The 22450-nt window shown below is 37.2% G+C and overlaps 1 protein-coding gene across 4 annotated transcripts in view; it reads left to right on the top strand.

The window, feature by feature from the left end:
• Nucleotides 1–2678: 2678 nt before the first annotated feature.
• Nucleotides 2679–22450, top strand: part of LOC753216 (troponin I) — a 70685-nt gene continuing 50913 nt past the window's right edge. For 3 of the 4 annotated variants that reach the window (XM_030989715.1, XM_030989713.1, XM_030989712.1), the window contains exons 1-3: nt 2679–2806; nt 20870–20968; nt 22279–22380. In XM_030989715.1, the coding sequence (XP_030845575.1) occupies nt 20895–20968; nt 22279–22380 (176 nt within the window). In that variant the 5' untranslated portion in view covers nt 2679–2806; nt 20870–20894. The remainder of the gene's footprint in view (nt 2807–20869; nt 20969–22278; nt 22381–22450) is intronic. The other variant, XM_030989716.1, reaches the window with a different exon arrangement.

Genomic DNA, 22450 nt, shown 5'->3' with positions numbered 1-22450 from the left:
CTTCAGGGCCACCATACTTTGCACACTTTCATTTTTCCTACAAATATATCAAACATTGGTTATTGGGTCTTGTTTAAAGGTTAGGTGGTTGTTTTGGGAGTCAAAATATTTGAATTGTAGTAAGAAATGAGATAAAACAACAAAAACAATGAAGTACATAAGCTAAAAAAATCAATGAAATACATAAGAAATTATCTAAACAAGATATAACATAAGGAATAACCTGGATCTTCGACAATTTTGTATCGTATTAATATTCAAAATGGTCTAATGATATTATGTAGTGAAAAATAATGCTTGTTAAATATGTATAATGTAATTGGTATTGATTTTATGACCTTATTTGCATAAATTACCCTAAATATGCAAATTAGTGAATCGTTCAAAAAATTGAAATTATCATATTATTCTAGACACTTCACTTGACATGCGTGCACATTTTCGCGAAGGTCGGCATTTTCACGGCCGAGGGGGGGGGGGGGGGGGGGGGGGGGGGGGGGGGGGCATAATGGCCCCCGGCCGTACTAAGACCTCTAATATCCCGTCCTTTTTTGGGTTAAATCCATTGAAAATCAAGAATTTTCGGGAGGGCGAGCGGCAGGAGGGGGGGGGGGGGGGGGGGCTTTTGTGTTACCACGACACCTATAAAATCGACACTGCCTTACGGCTGAAAGTTGGTGTGGAAGGGGAAAGGAAAAAATGGCATTACAATAAGCTATCCTGACATAAACTTATGGAATATTAATAAAACATGTATATACAAATCTCACACTTTTCCATTTCCTCAATTATTGCAGCATATGGGCTATGAAATTAATGTTTACAAAATAAGCCTTTATTGTGAGGCCATAGCTTTGTTTTGCCCTGTCCAGTCTATCCTGTTAAACGAAGACCGGTTGAAATGAAATATATCAGGAACAGGGAGCTTAAATGTCTGGTTAAAAACGCCATCTAGTCTGTTTGGATTTTGGCCATGTGCAAGAGAAGTGCTTTGCAAACTCTAATTTATTCCATAAAATATTAATATCATCAATATCATCAGCGTCATCAGGATCATCATCATTATCATTGAGAATATAATTCTTTCCATTACAGTTATTCATGTTATTTTATTACTATTATCATTATTATTATCATTATTATTATTATTATTAGTAGTAGTAGTAGTAGTAGTAGTAGTAGTAGTAGTAGTAGTAGTATTAGTAGTAGTAGTAGTAGTAGTAGTAGCAGTAGTAGTAGTAGTAGTAGTAGTAGTAGCAGTAGTAGTAGTAGGCCTAGTATTAGTAGTACTCTTCTTCTTTTTCTTCTTATCATTTTTTGTTATAATAATGATAATTATTATTATTATCATCATCATTCTTCTTTTTTCATTTGTTCTATAATTGTTATCATCAATGTTATATTAATGACGATTTTGTTAAGGAAATTAATATGGCTTGCCAATTACAATACCTAGATGCACTAACACGAAATGGCATTTGGGATTAAGGTAATATATTCCCCAATTTGGTCAGAATAAAGCTCTAAAAACTTATAAAATAAAGGGCTATGCCGGGGCTATTATAACGAGCTATACTTGTCGGTGCGTTTTGTAAGAGCTTTCAAAGTCATTTGTTGACCTAGGCACTATTTGCAATTCAACCAACGAGTCTAACATTCAGTACTCCTATAATAATAATAATAATAATAATAATATCGAATATTTAGGAGCGCTAAAAACAATAAGTACCATAGCGCTTACAAATGTAAAGAGGACAAGAAAGTACAGTACAGGAAGTATATCACATAGATCATTGGGGGAAAAGGTGAGTTTTGAGGGATCTTTTGAAGGTGGCAAGACAGGTAATTTTCCTTATGGAAAGAGGGATGCTGTTTCATGTCTTTGATGCAGCTACTGCAAAGCGTTTTTCAGCTACTGAGAGTCTAGATTTGGGAATGTTAAGTTTACATGTGTCGGTTGCTGAACGAAGATTACGAGTTGGTGTATATATTTGGAGGGTGTCATTAAGATATTCAGGTGCCAGATGATTGAGTATTTTAAAAGCATACAAACAGAATTTAAACAGAACACGTTGGTGAAGAGGTAACCAGTGGAGCTCCTTAAGTAAAGGTGAAGTATGAGTTCTTGACCCAAGGCCAAAAATTAATCTAGCGGCACGATTCTGGACAGTTTCAAGTTTCCTTCTATCTTTAGCAGATAAAACAGTATAAAGACTATTGCAGTAATCCAATCTAGAAATAATAAGAGCTCGGACAGCATGGTGACATGTCTTTAAATCAATAAATCTGCGAATCCTCCATAAATTGCGGAGATGAAAATTACTATTACGGACTACTTGGTTTGCATGAGAGGTCAATTTGAACATATTATCGATGCATACACCAAGACTTTAAATAGGTACCCCTTAATCCACATAATAAGAATAAACCATTATTATTTTCAGTTTTTCATTTCATTTCATTTCATTTCTTTATTGAGTCCATTTTCTAAACATGCAAGACTTAGTATACCAACACATCGAGTTCTGTGACGTGGGCGTGGCTATTCTTGTATCTCCCAGGGAGGATGAGCAAAGCCCAGAAGAGCGCAGTGATTGCAAACTAATTTGACCAATGGAGCGCTGGCTCTTTGATCACATGACTAGTAAAGTTCTTTGGTATAGTTTTGGTACGCCGTGTTTACCCGTGTACATCGCATACATACATACCTTCCACCCCGTGTGATGTACAGCGTATCTCGACGATAAGTGCAGGAATTTAGTGTAGGGTCGGAATTGGAAGGGTAACTTCTCTGCTTAATTTTTAGGTAAGTCAATTCTTGATTTTGCTTTCAAACCTACCCCAGGGTAAATTATAGTTATGTATACCCTTGATTGACCTCAGTTTTGTAATTGTGCTTTTAAAAGATGAAAAATGTTGAAGTATTGTTAAGGGATCGCATCCAAATTGAGAATGATCGCGCGCCGTTTGTCACGGGGCATCTAACCGTGGCCGTCTTGGAATGCTGTGCTAAATGTTATTGGTATGCTACGTATGTACACAGTACCAAATGTGGCTTATTTAGACCTGAATAACTCCTTTTTGCGGGCGATCAGTGATTGAATGGGTAACAATGGTAATAACGGTGTCGTCTCGACAGTTCAAAAGAATAGAGGACAATGGCGTACAATCAAACGCTAGCCGATGATTTGTGCCGACCCAATGAACTGGAAATGTTTGGTACTAGTCAACACAAAGTTGCTCATTCTCTTGCAATGCTAACCTTTGCATATAATAATATGTCATGTATATTGAGCTCCAATACAAAGTTACGATGAGATTGTTGAGATCATGAGATGCTGTTAACATGCTACTGCTATTTACCAGATTTACAGCATACAGAACATTAATGTTAAATTTAGTCAGAAGTTCTGACCTAAACTCTTGAAGTATTGCTCTTATGTACTGTACATGTTGAAAATTGAAATACTATTTCAAATAGTCAATTTTTAAAACGTTTTGTGAATCACTTTACTGATGCAGTGCACTCATCTGTTTGTAAAAACGATGGTATTATTGTCTATTGTTATTATGTTAATTATTTTTCTTAGACCTATTTTTGTTTTTGTTTGCAAACTGTATTTGCAAAATTATAAATATCTACATGGAAAATGAAATGAAGTTTCCTACTTTCTAGCCTACAAATATATTACAGATGATGTTCAAAACTATTGCAGGTTGAATTTTTTTACAAATGGATTTTAGTTTCATGTCTTTAGTAACTTGACTATATTAGATCTACTAAGATTGTGAAAACAATGAAAATTCAAATTTTGACAGATTGCATTTCCGCATTCAGGCATATTTTTAATTTTTTAAACATTGTTTAGTTCAAGCTGTACACAACTCGTAATGCCCCACGGTCCAAACAAAATTGTTTCAAAATTAAAAGTAACAAATGACAAAGCTGGCAATGAGGAAATGGTTTCCATTAATAGAGGAAATAGAATCTCTTAAAAAAAATATTTAGAAGTGTCAACTGTGAAGTCAAGTACATAACTTATGAATATTGTGTTCTCCCTAATAAGTGAATATTATACAGGCAGGGAAAAAAACAATGTCGGGGGCTATTTTTCAAGCTTGCTTGCATGAATATAACACTCTTTAATTTGTTTTGCATTGAACTCTGTGCAAGATTGGGGGGCTCTTTTAAAGGTACTCTGTCCCATTTGCAGGCCAAAAAAATGAAAAAGTTAAATTCCAACTGCATTTGAAACATAATACTAATTTAGAACTTCCCTAAAAAAGGTGGGGCTTGAAAATGTCTTCAAGTGGGAAAATAACGACTATTAGTTGTCAAATCGACTTTAGGGCTATAGAGCCCAAAAGTAATAGTCTTGATTTTCAGACAATTGTACCGAATGTCATATGTTTTATGCTGCGCAAAGATTCAATCAGTTTAATCTTGGCCATCACAATAAGTGGGTTATTGATGCAGACAAATGCTCATGAATGTACCCTTTACAACTCTTTTCATGTATGTTATTACCAAAGAAGAAAAAAAGCCAGTCAGTCACTCAATAGTGTCTGACAGTGAAGTCTAGTAAGTAAACGGGTTTCCTTGCATAATTTGAATATGAGGACACTGCTAACGTTTAAATTTCACAGATAGGACATACATGACATATTCATAAATCCTGCAAAGTTCTACAGCATTTGAGGTTGGCTGCAAAAGGGACATAGTACCTTTAAGACGTTCGGGGGCTAATTCGCCCCAAGCACCCGTGCATTTTTTTCCCTGTATACAGAGTTCATCAGGGGTAAGGGTAACTGATCCATGCCCCCTCCCTTTCAGATCCAATCGGAATTCATTAAATTACACATAAAATGTAATCTCTTAATTTTAACTTGAAACTTGAAATCAGTAGAAGAAGGTATCTTGAGAACAGACAGAGCCTTGATACGAACGCTGTGTTAAATATGAAACTGTCCGATAGAAAAAACACAAGTGAGCTCTTGGAAACTTTGGTGAATGATTGGTGTATTATTAAGACATGAATGCGTACCACTTCCCATGCATGTAGATTGTAGATCCTTGTCCAACAGTATTCCAGGGGGGTGTTTCACAAAGATTCTAAGTCAAACTTAACTCTCAGTTTGACTTAAATATTATGGAGAGCCATATGTAGCCTTATAATGAAATATATTCAAAAGCGAAAATTCAAGTATTTTAGACTTATCATAAATTCCACATCAAGAACATGAAATCTCCCATGATAATAGAAAATATGAATGATTTGAATCAACATGTTATGCCTTTTAAAATAACTTTTACAAAATATTTTCAAGGATGCTAACGGCTTTCTATAATTGTTAAGTCCAACTTAGAGATAAGTTCAACATAGGATCTCTGTGAAACATCCCCCAGATTACTACAGAATTGTAAATGGGTATGAAATCATACACATTGATGCCCATGACATGCCTAGCTTTGTTGCCTTATTCAAAGTCGGACCAAACTCTGCACGCTCTGTCACTTCCGCAAAGAATCTCTGCAAACACATGGACCTCGCACCAAAAAGGGAGCTTTGAGTTTGCACGATTGTTTGGGTATAGACTAAACACTTATCACAGCTTTAGATAATGGTTGCTTTAAACACACTTGTTACCTTGTTGGTGTCAAAAGCTTTTTGTAGTTGTAGCTTTCCTGGTTTACAGGGGCATTTACACTGAAGCAAAAACTTTGGTGTTTTTCTTTACATTCAGAGTTTCGTTGGAAGTTGCTAGCCAACTACATGTAGCTTTATATTGAACATGACAAAAAACCTGAGTTGCAAATCCCAACTCTGGAGTGTAGGGTTTGAAACTGTGGTTGAAACTCCACCAGTTTTTGCAGTGTACATGCTTGGTCTCGATCACTGGTGAATTAGTCTGCTTTCTGCTCATGTGGCTTTTCTCATTTCTGTGCTATCACGTGCAGAGCAGCGACAAGTAATGCACATGCACTGCTCATTGAAAACTAGAGTTAGCAAACATGGTTTTTCTTTAGTGTAAATGGGCCTTATGTGAAAATCATGATGTAAAAAGCAAGATATTTGTAGTTGATTGAGTGGAAGGCAATCCCTTGTTTGTTGTTGGGTGTTGGTATAAGGTGAATGTGTTGGGGATTTGAGGGTGATCAATATAGCATCATCAAGTCAAAAGATACCTGTTCATACTCTTGTGGAATTTGTTGTGTGTGATTTCTTCATTGCAAAATCTAGAATTATAAGGAGATATAATATGGTCAGTATTGCCTGACTACCAATGTTCTTTTCATATAATGATCTGGATTTATATAGCGCTTAATATGGAATACCATCTCTAAGTGTTTTACAGATATTATATTACCCCAGTCATTGGATTCATTCACGCACAATAGGTGGTGTCACACAGAAAAATCCCTTGAAAAAATCCCTTGAAAAATCCTTTCAAGGGGGAATTTTCTTGCTTCGTTAGAGAATTTTTAATGGGATGATTGATGACAGACAGCAATTAAGAGGATAACTAAAATCTGGATAACTAAAATCCAGATTTTGGGCCTCTGTGTGACACCACCTAATGTGGACCATCTTGATTTACTTCCTGGGGAGTATTCCTACCATATATGTACTCTCTAATAGTCACTGTGAGGGCATGGCAGTGTCTATCGCATAGGCTTTCATCATCCTACAAGATCTCCATTTTCCTCCTGAGTATGGAGTGGCATACATGTATGTAGATTAATGTCTCACCGAAAGAAATTAGTGCCATGTCAGGATTTATTCTCACAGTTTTGTTCACTGTGTTTCAGTTGATATGACAGAGATCCAGCATTAAGGATAGAATGACTTGTTGGAGTTTGTATGAAACAAAAGAGTGATATTTCTGTTAAAATATGTTCATCACTAGTCACCTACATGTAGGAACAAAGAGAAAGAGATGACGTTAAGATCGTCAGACAGGATTTTAGGTAGTCACTGGCGCTTGCGCAATTACCCCTAATTCTGATTGTTTTTACCTGTTATCAATGGACCTGCAGTAGACATGGATCCATATTCATAAAACATTACCAAGGTAGTACATTGTAATTCAAGTTCTAATTTCATAGGCTATGGTACAGAGTTAGTCGACAGTTCGGCCTACTGGTAATAAGGTTTTATGAATATGAACCCTGTTTACTTAATTTTGCATGCTTCATGAATGCTTAAAATGCTTGCCAGAAGCTTTGTCAGAGATACATTAAAGTAGTTACAACTATGAAGAATTCTATATATACTGTACATGTACTGTAGATGCATAGGAGATGAATTTGATACAAAAAAGTAGTTAAGTTAGAAATAGGGGGGGGGGGGGGTTAAAGAGAGAAACATGTATACATTTATTAGCTGTGATTATGGTGTTATGCTACCAATTCATGAGATTGGAATGTATCCAACCATATAAAAAATGAAAAGCACAAACACAAATACATGAAATCTTGCATTCAGTTTTCACTGCAGAAGTTAGTTTCACATTCCAAGGATTCTAATAAAGTCCTTTTCTCAATTCAACCTGTCATGAAATGATGTAATATACTCCCAAGTCACCATGAACTTGGAAAAAAAGAAACAAGAACAAAAGAACAGAAAAAACAAACATACTATCATGTACGATCAGAGTAAAAAAAGCGTCAAACTTGCCTATGCTATTGATACTGATTATTATACTTATTTAAAGGTAAAGACCAGTTATGGTCATGCGATTGCATTGTGAAAGAAATGTTGTGGAATCGATCAGAAAAGGTTGATCATCTAGCATCTAGCATCTGCAAGGTTCTGGAATCATCAAAATGATAAGAAATTTGGCCCATTCTTCGTAAAGTTACAAGCACTATACACAGAAAGATGTATATGGGACTACCCTATATCTCTCACAGACCATGAGAGAAACAAATTTACCAAATATATGAATTAGTAGGCGGTTTCCCGGAAAATTTGTTATCATCATGTATTAGTCAAAACATGTTCTTTCACATTATTGTTAATGAGAGCTTCCATTTCATTTTTTGAATTGGGGCGTTTCCAATACTGGTCTTTACCTTTAATTAAATTGTATCATAATGTGAAAGAGGATGTCATTTAAGACACATTTCTGCAAGGGATATGTTCAAAGTTGAATATTGATGAAAGAATACAACATTTAGGATTTCTGCGTACATGGCTCCCTCTTAACTTTTTTTCTTGGTTGCCAGCCGGGTATCCTATACAGTTGTTTAGGTTGCAAAATGGCAGTTTAGGGGGCCACAGTGAATATGTTTAAAGAGGGTTCGTGTAATGAGTAAATCTGCCACGGGGTCTGTCGCTACTTGAATTAACTATAAAAAGAAGAAATCATAATTAACTCCGTGCCTGGTACACCTGCCTCATTATTAGAAGTTACATAAAACCAAGGTGTTTAACTCCTTGATAAAATTGACAATGGCACCGGCCGACCATTAAAAAAATAAATTGTGGGGTGCCAGCCAAGCAGCCAGGATGAACACTGATTTTGTTTGATTTTATGTGAATTGATTTTCTTTTAAAAAATGTTACCATCTCTTGAATTGTCTTCTCTACCTTTTAAAAGTTGACTGTCGGCTGTGTATACATGTCAAACTCTTTGAGAACCCATTGTTGATCTTTGTAATAGCACTGTTATGAGAAACCCTTGAATGATGTTTACTAGACTAGATTAAACTCCAATTAATGGACCATGATTCACCGTCAAAGCACTCAAACAAGGCCCAGTCAGAATTGTCAAGCGTACGTACCACAATAAACTCTTCACAACGGACACTCAAAAGGAAATTGTAGACACATAAAACAGAATGGTGGATTGATGAGTAATACTTTGCTATGTCACCTGAGCCAAACAATACTAATAATAATAGCTAGTTCTTATAGCGCTTTTCAGGACCGAAGGCCCTCTCAAAGCGCTTTACAGATTACCCCGGTCATAGGATTCAGGCTATTATTATTATTATAACGACACAGGTTTCAATAAATGACCCAGACAATTATATTACTACATGTCTTATTTTATGATTTAATTAATAACGAAAGAGCTACACCTACATACTGTACATTGTAACTACATGTTCATGTATGTTCAATGCATTGATTATCATTGGCCAGTAAGACTTCTTTATTTTTTTAAAGTCCAATTGGGGCTTTTTTTAATCCACACATCTACATGTAGTTATTCTGTAGAAAAATTCATATTACATTTTTTTTGGTTATATAGACATAGCTGTAATATAGGTCTTCGTTCCTCTAATTCAACAAACTAGCAGGACCCGTGGAAAATCCACGGGATTCTAGGAGGGGAGGGGGGAGGGGGGGGGGTAAATAGAAAGAGGCCTATGAGGTTATGTGCAATCAAAAATAATATGTGATTATTTTTATATAGGGTATAGACGATTTTTATAATATACCCTGTTTGACCATGAATGGCGACCGTAATACCCGTTTGAAAGCATTGATTTGATGCAAGAACTGTGTATCACTGAGTAAAGTATTCTATAGTATTCTAGTATTCAGCTAATGAGCTAGGTTATGTTTTTAAACGACCCGGGACCGTCTGATTTTCTTGTGAAAACTTTACTTTGACAATTGATTATCGACATTCAGCATACAACTATACATGGCCAGAATAATCACAATCTAAGCTCAGGTTTCATACCTCTATAATCACGAAACTATATTGAAATCAGGGCAATAAGAGCAATTTCAAAGTGTTATCGAATGTCGAGTCTACTCTATGTAGCCCAGCTCAGCTCATCACACACAGTCACAGTTCCGACAGTGCACGGCAGCAGTGCATGTGGCGCAATGCGCTGTCCGTGTGTGGACTCGAGCCTCAAGGCAGCCAGCTTGCAACTGAACTGTAAGTTACGATGGATTCCTTGTGAAAACTTTACTTTGAAGAATGATTATCAAAATTCAGTAAACATGGACGGGATAATCACAAAGTTAGCCCTGCTTTCATACCTCTAATTCATGTTAACTATATACAAATCACAAATCACTGCAATCATAGAATGAAAGTCGCAAACCGACTGTGCGTGTGACATGAGCGTAAAATCATCGCATACACGTACAGGCATAGGCCGTCTGGCGTACAAAGCATACCCTATAGCAAGATCCATAACACGGGTAAGCCCAGGCCGTCAGAGCGTAGATTTACTACATCTCATCAACCGGGTGAGTCATCGGTTAATGTGTATTTCTCTGACACACTACAAAGCATATCCTATAGTAAGAGGTCTAACTCGGGGTACGCCCCACCGTTTTACGATGAGATTTGCTACACCCGTTGATGCGAGTGGATTCTCGTCTATTATGTGTCTCTTCGTCTCTCTTTGATAATTAGACAAAGGGCGGGAGCACGCCTTGTCAACTCGCTCTCGCGGGTTCGTCACCTCCTTGCAATCCACGACGCCCGCCGTGCTTTCGTCCGCCCGTCCTCCCCAAAACCCCGAAACCGCGTTTAACGGCATTGACGTCGATCGCGGGGTCGAGGTGGCACGCGGGTTACGGGAGACAGGCCTCGTGGAATTGTGCCACCGTTCCCGCACCACGGTGGAGGCGAGCGGGTTCGGGGAAAGACGTTTTTGAGGAACCGTTTTGCCCCGTTTTAGACCCCCCGCGGCGATTTTGCGTATTAATAATATAGATTTAACACAATTAAGAACAAAGAGGAGTTAGGGAGACAGAGCTTTTACAGCTGCTGCACCCCGGTTATGGAACTCCCTACCCCATTCAATCAAAATGTCAGCCAATCAAAATGTCAGCCAAAAAAAATTGAAAACCTATCTAATGTCTGAATTCCTTAGTTAAGACGTAGTGTATTTCACAATCTGATGTAATTAACGTTGTTGAATTATATTTAATTACGTTAAATTATTTTTGTTCAATGTACTTACCTTGTTAGGCGCCTTGAGCATCTCTTGGGGTGGATATGTGCGCATTATAAATATTGTTATTATTATTATTATTATTATTATGTTACAAATGTTGTCCTGAGCTACTGTATATCATTCTTTACCAAATTGACTCCTAGCTGAATTCATCAGATAAGCTAGATGTAGTGTACAATGTTTAATAATATCAATAATATCCCATTCTTGTATACCGGTAGTGCATACATTGTATATCACATTCACATTATAACGTCTCTATGCGCTTCCAAAGAGCTTTGGGAAGTATTACCCGAGCTTTAGCTCCGGCAGCCGTTATCAGCACAGTGCACAGTGCATTTCAAGGAATAACCCTACCAGGTACCCATTAACCTCACCTGGGTAGAGTGTGGCAAATGTAGATTGATTTTTTGCCAAAGGACATTGGTGCTGCGGCGGGACTAGAGCCATGGACCTTGTGATTCACAGTCTGGTTACATATCCACTTGAACACAACATGTCAGATTCTTTTGATGATGGGGCAAATGTAACCAAATTAAGATTTACATTTAAGTATTGACATATCACAAGCGTGATTGATGAATTGTAGTGGAAAGCAATAAAAATCATGCCCTTTGAGAAATGTCAATATATGTAACGGTTCATTTAGATGCAGGACTATGTATGATCTGAAGTTTACACAAATGTACACTGTACAGGTGTATGTCCTCTTTTCATTCTCCATTAGCGGATGTTACACTGCCCTGAAGCGAGTAGACTAGCTTCTATACACATGATTAAACATGCATGCCTGGGACTGACTGTATTGTTGGAAACTGACTGTGCAGGGCTCCACTTTGGACTTATTCATCAAAGCTCAACCGCACAATCATAGTTTGTGAGGTATTTGTCTGAATATTGACAAATAAAGTGAATGGGATATAGAGAGAGGGGCCTTCACACACATGCAGGTCTACAGGCATGTGTAAATGGTGAATGTAAATAGAGAAAGGGAGAGAAGAAGAAAAGGACCGAGCGGAGTGATGTAAGGGAGAAGAGTCATAGGGTGCGTTTAATTGACACCTTTTCACCCTAGAAACATGCTTTTCAAAGACGTTTAGTTTAAACACGGTTGCGTTCAAGCGATTTCAAGTGATTTTTCGTTGGTCGTAAAAATAAACATGTTTAAAAACGCAAACATGAAATGCTGAAAAAAATGTGTTTTGTATCATGATTCTGCAGAATCACGGTCGCCAAAAATTGCTTGAACGAACAGAGATGTCAATCATGATTCTACAGCGTCATTATCGTGGCCTGGTTCCGGCTTGGCCGAGAGTCAACAGTAAACAAATATAGAAAGCACTCGGCGAAGTTTACCTTTACTTCCTGGGTCAAACTGCACAGTGTGATGAGCAGTGGCTGGGCTTGAAATAAGCAAGAATCAGCATTGATGAAAAATCACTTGAACGCTCTCCCGCAGTAACCGTGTTTTTGAATGGCGTTTTGATTTGTGATTCATGTTTGTGATTCTAGCTTCAAAAGATCGCTTGAAAGCACCCTTAGAGTCATAGGATGATTGAGGAAACATCAAGACCTCATCATGATTCACACCCCTTTTGTAATTTTGAGGTCTTTTGTGTTTTTGTGAAGAATGAAAGGTGGACTATTGGAATTTTGTGTAATTATTCCTAAAAATGTAAGCCAAGTAACAACAAAAATCAGAAGAAAACAATTTTCTAACGAAAAAGAAATCAGAAAATCAAAACTTGCTAAGGGTATGAGACTTCTCTCCCGCCCACAGCTTTTACCCTTAAGTGTGGGCATAATATGATGAAGTAACAAAATATTAGAATAATCAGAGTGAAAATAGCTGAAATATTCCAGCCACTAAAGAGGCGCTGGATACGGTTTCACTTGATGTCATGTGAAACTGCTTAAGGAATCTCATTATGCGGCCCATGTCAGTCTGTCAAACTCAATTACAATCACACTCATCTACTCACGAATTCACTCTAAATGATCATGGCACATGTTGCCCGAAAATGGCAAATATTTCGCCTCGGTCTCCCTCGAAATTGCTTCTCAATTTCCAGATGAGACTGTGCTATACTATGTATAGATGGGTGAAATGTACCCTGGGTAGGTTTGTAGCATAGCCTAAGACATGAAAAAAGTATCAAATTGCTAAAACTGTTTACCCTTTTTCATATGATTACCATATTTTAGGGGTAATTAATATCATTCGTTGATATTTCGATGTTTAACATCTGCACTTTTATGCAACAGGCATCGCAATGTCATATTGTGATGTACAGGGATAGTTCATGTACATGTCAAGTCAAGTCAAGTTTTATTTGTTCCATATTTTACAGAAAATATAAACATACATATTAAATGAAAAATTATACAATATGATTGTATAAATGAGTACATTTCAATGATTCTCAATTCATATAATAGATTAAGTAGGCCCAATTACTTTATCTGTGGATTATCAGTGTGGGTTAAAGAGACGTCAACTAATGTTTTTTAAATTTCTGTATCATATTCATAGGTTATTTGCCCATGATATCTTGTAGCACTGTAGGGCACCGGTTCACAGGTTTGAATACCGGTACCGGTACTGTACTGTAGCTCATGACCTTTGGAGCTGCTGTAGACAACATTCTAAAGAAGTTCTGTTACATAGTGTGAAGCCATTGACTGGGCCGCACACAAACTTAGCCCCATGTGTTACACATTTTCTTTCAATTACAGATCACACAGTATGAACTCGTCCCCCCTAAGGTTCCGTTTAACCTGGTGTTGATTTATTGGAACTCTTTATATATCCTTTTTAGGCTTTTTACACTTTTACACTACAAGTACACGTACATGAATAGGCACTACATGTATGGAACTCCATTATAGATCACAAATCGACAAGCACACACAAAATGTGAAATGGTGAATTGTTGTTTGACATTCACTAGCGGTATTCATGTTGTACTTGAGAAACATAAATATTCACTGTACTATAACATCTTTGAATTTCTTGAGTGCCTCAGATTTGCAAACGTTCAAAACACAAACAAATTGAATCATTTTTTTTATAACTGTAATGCTTCCTGGGCGAAATTTCAATAATTTAAACATATTTGTGGCTGGTTCAAGTCCCGCTGGTTCCAAGATTTGTTCTGACTTGTTTTTCAATTACAGATCGATCAATTAATCTTATTTACTGGGTGTAAGCAACAAACATGTTTAAATAAAAATTGAATCATATTAGACAGACTGACACAACACCAAAATGTTTGCAATTTGTGAAAAAAAGTTTATTGCCATGGAAATTGCAGTCGCTAATCAACTTATTTGTGAAATTTCATAACCAATGATACATGTATACAAGTTCATTCAAAGTGTTCATGATACATACATGTATCATGAACATTTTGAATGAACTTGCTGATCAGGCTGTCTAGTGTAAATATGTGATTTAGATAATAAAGTAAATAAATACTGTAGAAATTAATGTATCACTTGTGCGTGTACATGTATGCCATGTACTTGTGCATTGTGCAGTATTTCCTTGTATTACATGGAGGCAGTGTAGAATCTGTGTAATAACTATGAATTTGTATGTAATCAGAGTGCCCACCCCCCCCCCCCCCCCCCCTCTCTCTGTCTCTTCTCTTGCTCAATTATTTGATCTTCAGCCAAACTTTGAGAGAGATGTCTATGCATGTTATGTGTGCCACTGGCAACTATTGGATTGTATAACACATGCAGGGTTTTAGAGGTCAGTAACCTTTGACCTTAAAAATATGCTGATCCCCTTGTGGAATGGAGCTGTCATATGTTTGATGTATGGAGATGAAAGTGAGATGGGATCAGCAACTTCTCTCTCAAGTTTGTATTCAGGGGAAGTGATAACATTTTTTGTTGGCTTGTTTACTTTAATGGGAAGAGGAATAAGTCTGTGCCAGTGGTGTCTGATGCAGTACCACCTAGGGTTAGCGATGTGACAAGATTTGTTTTTCTTCTCAAAAAGTGAATATGAAATGGGATACTTTCCTGTCTCTAGACTATAACACCTATGATCCTCTGGATCTTTAAAGGGGAGAGTGATAATTGTAATTTAGTCAACAGAAATACATTGTCAACCGACAAAAAAATTACTTTAAACATTTTGGGGGCTATACTTTTCAAGCTTGCTTGCATGAAAATAACACTCTTTAATTTGTTTTGCATTGGGGCTCTTTTATGACTTTCGGGGGCTCTTTTGGGCATTTCGGGGGCTACATGCAATTCCCCCGAGCCCCCTTGTATTTTTTGTATATTTTTAAAGTATTTTTTCCCTGCTCTTATTCCCTTAGATTTAATGCAGGGGCAACCAGGTTCACATAGACAATGAGTTAATGCACATTTCTTAATGGAGAAAACTTTTTTGTGACATTAAAGCTTGTTTGAATCCTTCCACACATAGGTGCTTGTAAAATTTTAGATGTTCGAGGAACAAAAGGTATTAATTTATTTGAGTGAGAAACAGTACTTACAGATAATAATACATAAAAAGTGATATTGTATATTGATGTATTCATGTGATTGTATGGAATGCCTTTGAGAAGGTCTATTTTAAGGTAGAGTTTAATCCCTGTGAATTTAGATCTAGGAAGGTTGATGGAGTCTTGTTTCGCCACTTGTTTGCTCAAACACGGAATTCTCCGGTGAGATGAGATTAGATTTGAAGTGAACTGAATGTGACGGACAGAGCGCTGGGAATACAGCAGGAGAGCTCTTACAATGTGATGGATTCATGATGTTAGAGAAGACGAACAGAGATGGGTTAGGAGAGAGACTCCGACTGCCTTCATCAGCTCGAGTTTGCCAAATAACCCGCTATTTTATCTATCCCGATCGCAAATAAGCCAGTTGATTAAATATCCAGTTAGCTAAATATCCCAATAAATCTTGGTCTTGTTTCCCAAAATATCCCGCTATTTGGGAAATAGCAGGCTAATCTGTGCCTGTCTGAGCTACATGTAGTTTGTGATGAACGTATTGGTCTGGTGAAGATGCAATTTCGAGCTTCGGGATAATATCCAGACTCCTCAATCCTCCCTCTCTCTCACATGGTGCACCCGCAAGCCTACTGTATATAATATCCAGATTCCAGAGTCTGAAAATGGTGGGTTATTTGGCAAACCCAAGCTCATGAAGCTCAGCTCGAGTTAAGAAGTTTGAGGGAGAGAGAGAGAGATGTTGGGCAAGAATGGATGATGAGGGCTAGTAAAGATAAACATGTTTTATACCGGTACTTGGAAATTAAATGCCAAAAAACAAGACAAAAAAATATGACAAGAAATAAAAAGAGGAAAAGTTATAAACATCAGAGAGAGAGGAGAATGAGGAGAGAGAAAAAGCTACTTGGTGAACATGACAAAATTATTCTTCATTGGGGTCCATACAAATTAAATTAAATAGGAGAAAGAAAGAAAGTATGTGAAAACAATAGAAAGAAGTTTTTGAAAGGAAAGAAGGAAGAAAGAACCTAAATAAAATCATGCTGGCTTGAATTCCAAGAGGGAACGTGTTAATATTTTGGTAGGTTGAAGGTAAATTTCACTGATTGATTATTTAAAAAAAAGAGAAAAATTGTTTCACAAATTTACATGTCATTGTCCCTGTTTTTCTGAATATTTTAATGATTATACTGGGAGTAGAAGGAAAGGAAGAAGGGAGAGCAAGGATACAGGTATTTTTAGGCATTTGGGCCATCTCTGGTTACTGATACTACTCGGGCAAATGTCAATGGTCAATTTGTTATTGTTTTGGGCTGCTCTAAAAATTCTCACATAATCACAGATTGACAGGCAGAAGTAATGACATTTGACATCATTTCTACAGATCAAAATATTGCCCAGAAATGTTCAATAACAGATGAAAAAATGTAGCCTAGCCTTGAAATGTTATGCATTTTAATAATGTTTTAAATATCCTGCCTAATGAACATTGCTGGTTTGTAATTTAGAATTATACCTCAGAAGTCAATATGAATATTTCCAAAGATAATATACAAAGGTTGAGTTATACATGGTGGTGTGTATAGATTAATATGTTTCACCATGTGGGTAGTCCTGAAAAGGACTGTTGGGTTTGAATATTTCCATTTTATAAATATGCCCATTTCAAACACTTCATGTACCTGTATGTTTTCAGTGCTCCCTTCGTATGTGAATTAGATACCGGTATATCAGATGATCTACACTGTATGATCTGTATCTCATGTAAGATCTATCCAGGGAGGTGAAGCCCTGATCTATCCATCCTGTATACCCAGTGCAGGTATTTAATCCCCATCAACTCAAAAGGTCAAGTGGGGTCACCACAGAGGTCAAATGGGGTCAAGTCTGAGTTTCCTGACTGATACTGATCTATAATGAGAGGTCATGGGGCATTCATGTGGCATTCTTGCATGTACCTAATCTGTCTTTGCTGTGGTGAATGTTTGGTTGTAATGGGCGCTTGTTGATGGTGCAATCTATAGGTATGTCTTCATCAGCTCTAGGTTGCCAAATAGCCCGCTATTTCTGATTTGGGAAATAAGCCGGAAGTTACAAATTGCATTTTCATCAGCTCGTCACTCAAAATTAGAGCTTGAAAAATTAGCTCAAGATATTTTGCTCAGCGTTTGCGCATAGTGCAAGTCTTTTGGCTGGTGAAGACGCACCAGACAAATAGCAGGATATTTTGCTAACTAGCCCAAGATTTTGGGGGATGATTATCTCGACAAAATATCCTGCTAAATGCAACTGCGGACTGTTAAAGACGCAAATTAGCTGGATATTTTGCGATCAGGATAGTTAAAATAGCGGGTTATTTGGCAATCTGGAGCTGATCAAAACAGGCCTTATGTTTTCAGCAATCCCCTCCCATGGAGAAAAATATAGACATATCGAGAGGAATGCTCTGTATATCCATTCTGCAGAGAGAGAGAGAGAGAGAGGGAGGAGAGGTGGCTCAGTGGTACTAGAGCCGGGGTCTCATAACCAAGAGGTCCTCGGTTCAAAACCAAGTCGAAGCACTTGTGCCCTTTGGTAAGGCATTGATCCTTATTAGTTATTACCAGGTCCCTCAGAGAGGACTTAAAGCCATCCGTCTCCTGTTTGCTTACAGTGTACTTACAAGAATATACTTGCTTTCTCAGCAGTATAAACAATAATCAACCATCTATCACCCTGAGGACCAATACTCATTGTAAAATTCCTTTTTAAGAATAGCAATGAATGCAGACATACTCAAGTTTTATTGTTTTGCACTCGACAGAGCAAATCACTAGTATCAACAGAAAGCCAAAATTGGACAATATATTGGACGATGTATTAAAACAGAACCTAAAGGAGCAATACCTAATTTGTCTCAATGCACATTTTCTATGTTGTCCATGAGCTGGGAAAAGCATACACAAGATTTGTTAGGGATTTTAGCTCAGGAAAACTCCAAAAGAATTCTGAAAAAACCTTTTAAAAAAGAGGATTGTAAAATAAAAGGTGGACTGGTGGAATTAGGGTACTATTAGGGCCTTTGTTTATGATGTTCAGTAGCATTCTCAATAAACATAAATAGGGTAAAATCATTTTTCATAAAAAGATACCTGTACTTAAAAAAATTACAAAACTTGATGAGGATATGACTAATTTAGTTGTTGACTGTACATGTTCACGAATGTAGTCATGAACTGAGCTTATCACCAAAGCAGTTTGATTTTTGTATTGCTTGAGTAGCGAGCAGTGGAGATGTCTGCTGCATGTAACACATGACCTTGTAGTAGATATTTGCTTCTTATTTAGGAACCAATTGTTGGGAAGCAATGAGGCTTGATATACAGCTTGTATTTTGCGAGTTTGGTCGTCTATGAAAATAGAAAACTGTTGTTAAATTGAGTTTTGATTCTGAAATTTATGTGTTGCAAAGGTCATCCCGATAGAGAGCATAGAGGAAATTGGTTCCCAATAACTTTTGTAACGCTCATGGGTACCTGCTAACTTGACTATACTAAATGTTTCATATTCGACAGGGAAAAAAATACTTTAACAATTTTGGGGGTTACCAGTACTTTTCAAGTTTGCTTGGATGAAACTACAATCTTTAATTTGTTTTTACATTTTTGGGGGCTCTTTTTAGCATTTTGGGGGCTCTTTTTTCACTGATTCATGATAGGGTAGTGAGCAAGCAATAGAAATGCTGTTTCCTTTTTTTGAAAGGTGAAGAATAAACAACCAAAAGAGACAAAAAATGATAATTTCTTTGCTTTAAATTGCTTTACACAAGAAGGAGAAGACTATCAAAATATATTTCTTGTGCTAAGATAAAAAGAGCGATCAAAAAGGAAGAAATTAGTAGATGGAAATGAGAACAAAAAAAGGTGTTTTTAAGATACGAGAGAGAGAGAGCATGAACCTAAGAGAGAGAGATAGGGGAAGAGAGAGAGAGAGAAAGAGAAAGGGAGAGAGAAAGAAAGAGAAAGGGGGAGAGAGAAAGAAAGAGAAAGGGGGGGGGGGGGGAGAGAGAGAGAGAGAGAGAGGGGGGGGGGAGAGGGAGGGAAAGAGATAGGATGAACATATTAAAACTCACTAAAAAAGAGAAATCAAGCAAGAAGGACTAATAGACATGAAATAAGTTGTGTCTCAAAAAGTACTTTATAGTTCTTCTCTTTCATAATTGGTGAGACATTGGCACAATTTATTTGGGCAATTTGTTGGTCCAATCGCCAACTTCTTCAGAATACATGTCTTCATTATGAATATATTCCTCCCTTCTAACTCTGCGAGACGGAAGTGGGAGACCCTTGCTTTTCTTGACATGACATTGTCAATATTGACCAAACCTCTTAGGACCAAGAAATGGGGGAAAGAAAAGCAGATTATGCTGGGTTTACATCCAAACAAAGATAGCACCCACTCACCCTCCCTCCCAGGTAGAACCTAGCTGCCACACCTCTTATTAGTTGTGAATCTGAGCCCTCTTTCATAAAACTTTTTATTAATCAGTGAAAAAAATATGTGGGGCTCGGGGCGAAATAGCCCCCGAAATGCCCAAAAGAGCCCCCGAAAATCAGAAAAGAGCCCCTGTAAATTTGCATAGAGTTCAATGCAAAACAGATTTCAAGCAGGCAAGTTTGAAAAGTAGCCCGTGATAAATAAATATGAATTTTTTCCCTGAATATCAATAATAAATTATGATTACTGTTAAAAGCTACTGAAAGAGTTTCAGTTGGCTGTTGCCTGTTGGCAAATTCATTATGGAGATGTGACCGTTGTTATTGATGATAAGTTTTATGAAGCGGTTATGTTCACAGGAAAAGAAGACTCATATATAGTTAGGTACTTGAGGAAAGGGCCATAGGATTTACAGTAAAACCTGTCTATAGAGGCCACCTAAGTGTTAAATTGGTTGCTGTAGAAAGATGTCCCTTCTAGACAGGTTCTACAACACACATTTCCACTATAGAGAGGTTTCCACTGAAACAGCCTTTCATTCTTACCCTCACACCCTTTTTTGAAGGTTGTATTTTCGGGGGTTCGCATGATAAGTGGAGAAGACGTGGTGCTCTGTGGGGGATGCATGTAAGGGAGGAGGACAAAGACGATTGAATAATTTTAAAAAAAATACAAAAATGGACATGAGCAACCTGGGTTGAGAGAGACAATATAGTAATAAAATATTGCCTTAAATATTGACATACATTGTGACAGTATGCTTCATTTTCCACTTTTAAAGTACATGTCCCTTGCAGTACTTGTAAATGCTACTGCATGCAAGTGTTTCTTCAGGTAAAAAATGCTATTTTATTTTCAGATCAGACTCCATAAATGCATACGATATCAGTCTGTTATGCCAACACTGATCTTTTTTTAATTCAAAGGATTTGTACTCTAATGTCTTCATTTACTCCTTTTGTATTTTCTTGTGTAGAACTTGTCGCTAGCTTTCAGTTACCATGGGTGATGATTATGAAGCAGAGGAGAGGGCGAGGAGGAGGGAGGAGAGGAGAAAAAAGAGGGAGGCTGAACGGTAAGTAGAACAGCCAGTTATGGAGGCTACCATCTTACAATCATTACATTTGATAGGTTTGTGTTATTTAGCGGTTAAATGCCTTTTCCTCAAGAATGTTGTAGGGAAATTGCACGTCACATATTTGTATTGTATCCAGGGTTTTGACAATAACAGGGTTTACATCTAGACACAAACCTCCAAATATATTGTTCCATACTCTTTTTAAATTTGATTGCTAATCTAACAAAGTTTGTCTTTTTAAAGTAACTCAGCATAATGTCCATGGTCATTAACTGTCATTGAATGTTTCTTGTGTAGGAAGAATTAATTGTCATTTGTATTAATGATGTTGTTGAATTTCCCCTGTCTTGAAAAAATACAATTAAAATTGAGATAAAGGTATAATTCACTACTCCTCTTGTATCTAAATTCATTATGAGCATGTAGAATGATTTTAATAATTCATTGCTAGTGTATGACATTCTCTGTTGGAATTATCATTAGCATGAGTCTTTGGATTTGCCATTTCAGGAGGAGGACTGATAGTTGTAATCATAATTGTAAAGTTATTAGTAAGCTAATAAATACCGGTAGTACATGTACATGATCTGCTCTATTGACATTGACAGATTTTGTGCATTATTTTGCATGTATAACAAAGTAGTATTTAACTGGGATTCTTTTGTCTTGTGGATGAATTGAAGTCCTGGGAATAATGAGTGCCTCCCAATTAAATCAATCTTAATAGGCCTGTCTTCATCAGCTCGAGTTTGCCAAATAACCTGCTGTATTCAGACTCAAGATACATGTATTATCCCAAAGCTCAAAATTGTTTCTTCACCAGACCGATACGCTCATCACAAACTAGCTCAGATGGGCGCAAAATTAGCCCACTATTTTCCAAATAACGTGATATTTTTGGAATCAAGACCAAGATTTTCTTGGGATATTTTCTGGATCAATAATGCAGATGGCAACTGCGGGCTGATGAAGATGCAAATTAACTGGCTAATTCGTCGCTGTTTTCACGAAATGACGGTAGTGAAAAAAAATTGCATTCACTTTGCGTGACAATTTTCCTCACAACCGTCACTTCGTGAAAACAAGGACGAATTTGTGATCGGGGAAAGTTAAGATAGCGGGTTATTTGGCTGATGAAGACAGGCCTAAAGATTCTGGAATTTAAACGATATGCATGTGCACGGTTTTCTATTAACAATTTATGTTGTTTGCGTGTTTTTTGTGTTTTATTTCCCATTTGCCTTCCAATTTACGTCTGGAATGTGTCATCGATCGTTCATGCATGGTGTGGATTTCATCGTTAATAGAGCGCAGGCTGCTGCCACCAACGGGTTTGATAGTACATACGGCAGAGATCTAGAAGAGATACGCAAACGAAGAGAGGAACGTCGGTCAAAGCTCAGGCAACCGTGGGTTTCAATTTTAAAGTTTCATTTGTTTATTTTATAACCATAAAGCCCTGTTTCACAGTTGGGATCG

The sequence above is a fragment of the Strongylocentrotus purpuratus genome, unplaced genomic scaffold (assembly GCF_000002235.5).
Source record: "Strongylocentrotus purpuratus isolate Spur 01 unplaced genomic scaffold, Spur_5.0 spur5_scaffold_18, whole genome shotgun sequence".
NCBI classification, from domain to species: domain Eukaryota; kingdom Metazoa; phylum Echinodermata; class Echinoidea; order Camarodonta; family Strongylocentrotidae; genus Strongylocentrotus; species Strongylocentrotus purpuratus.
The sequence above is the reverse complement of the archived record's forward strand: the minus strand, read 5'-3'. Positions and strand labels throughout refer to the sequence as shown.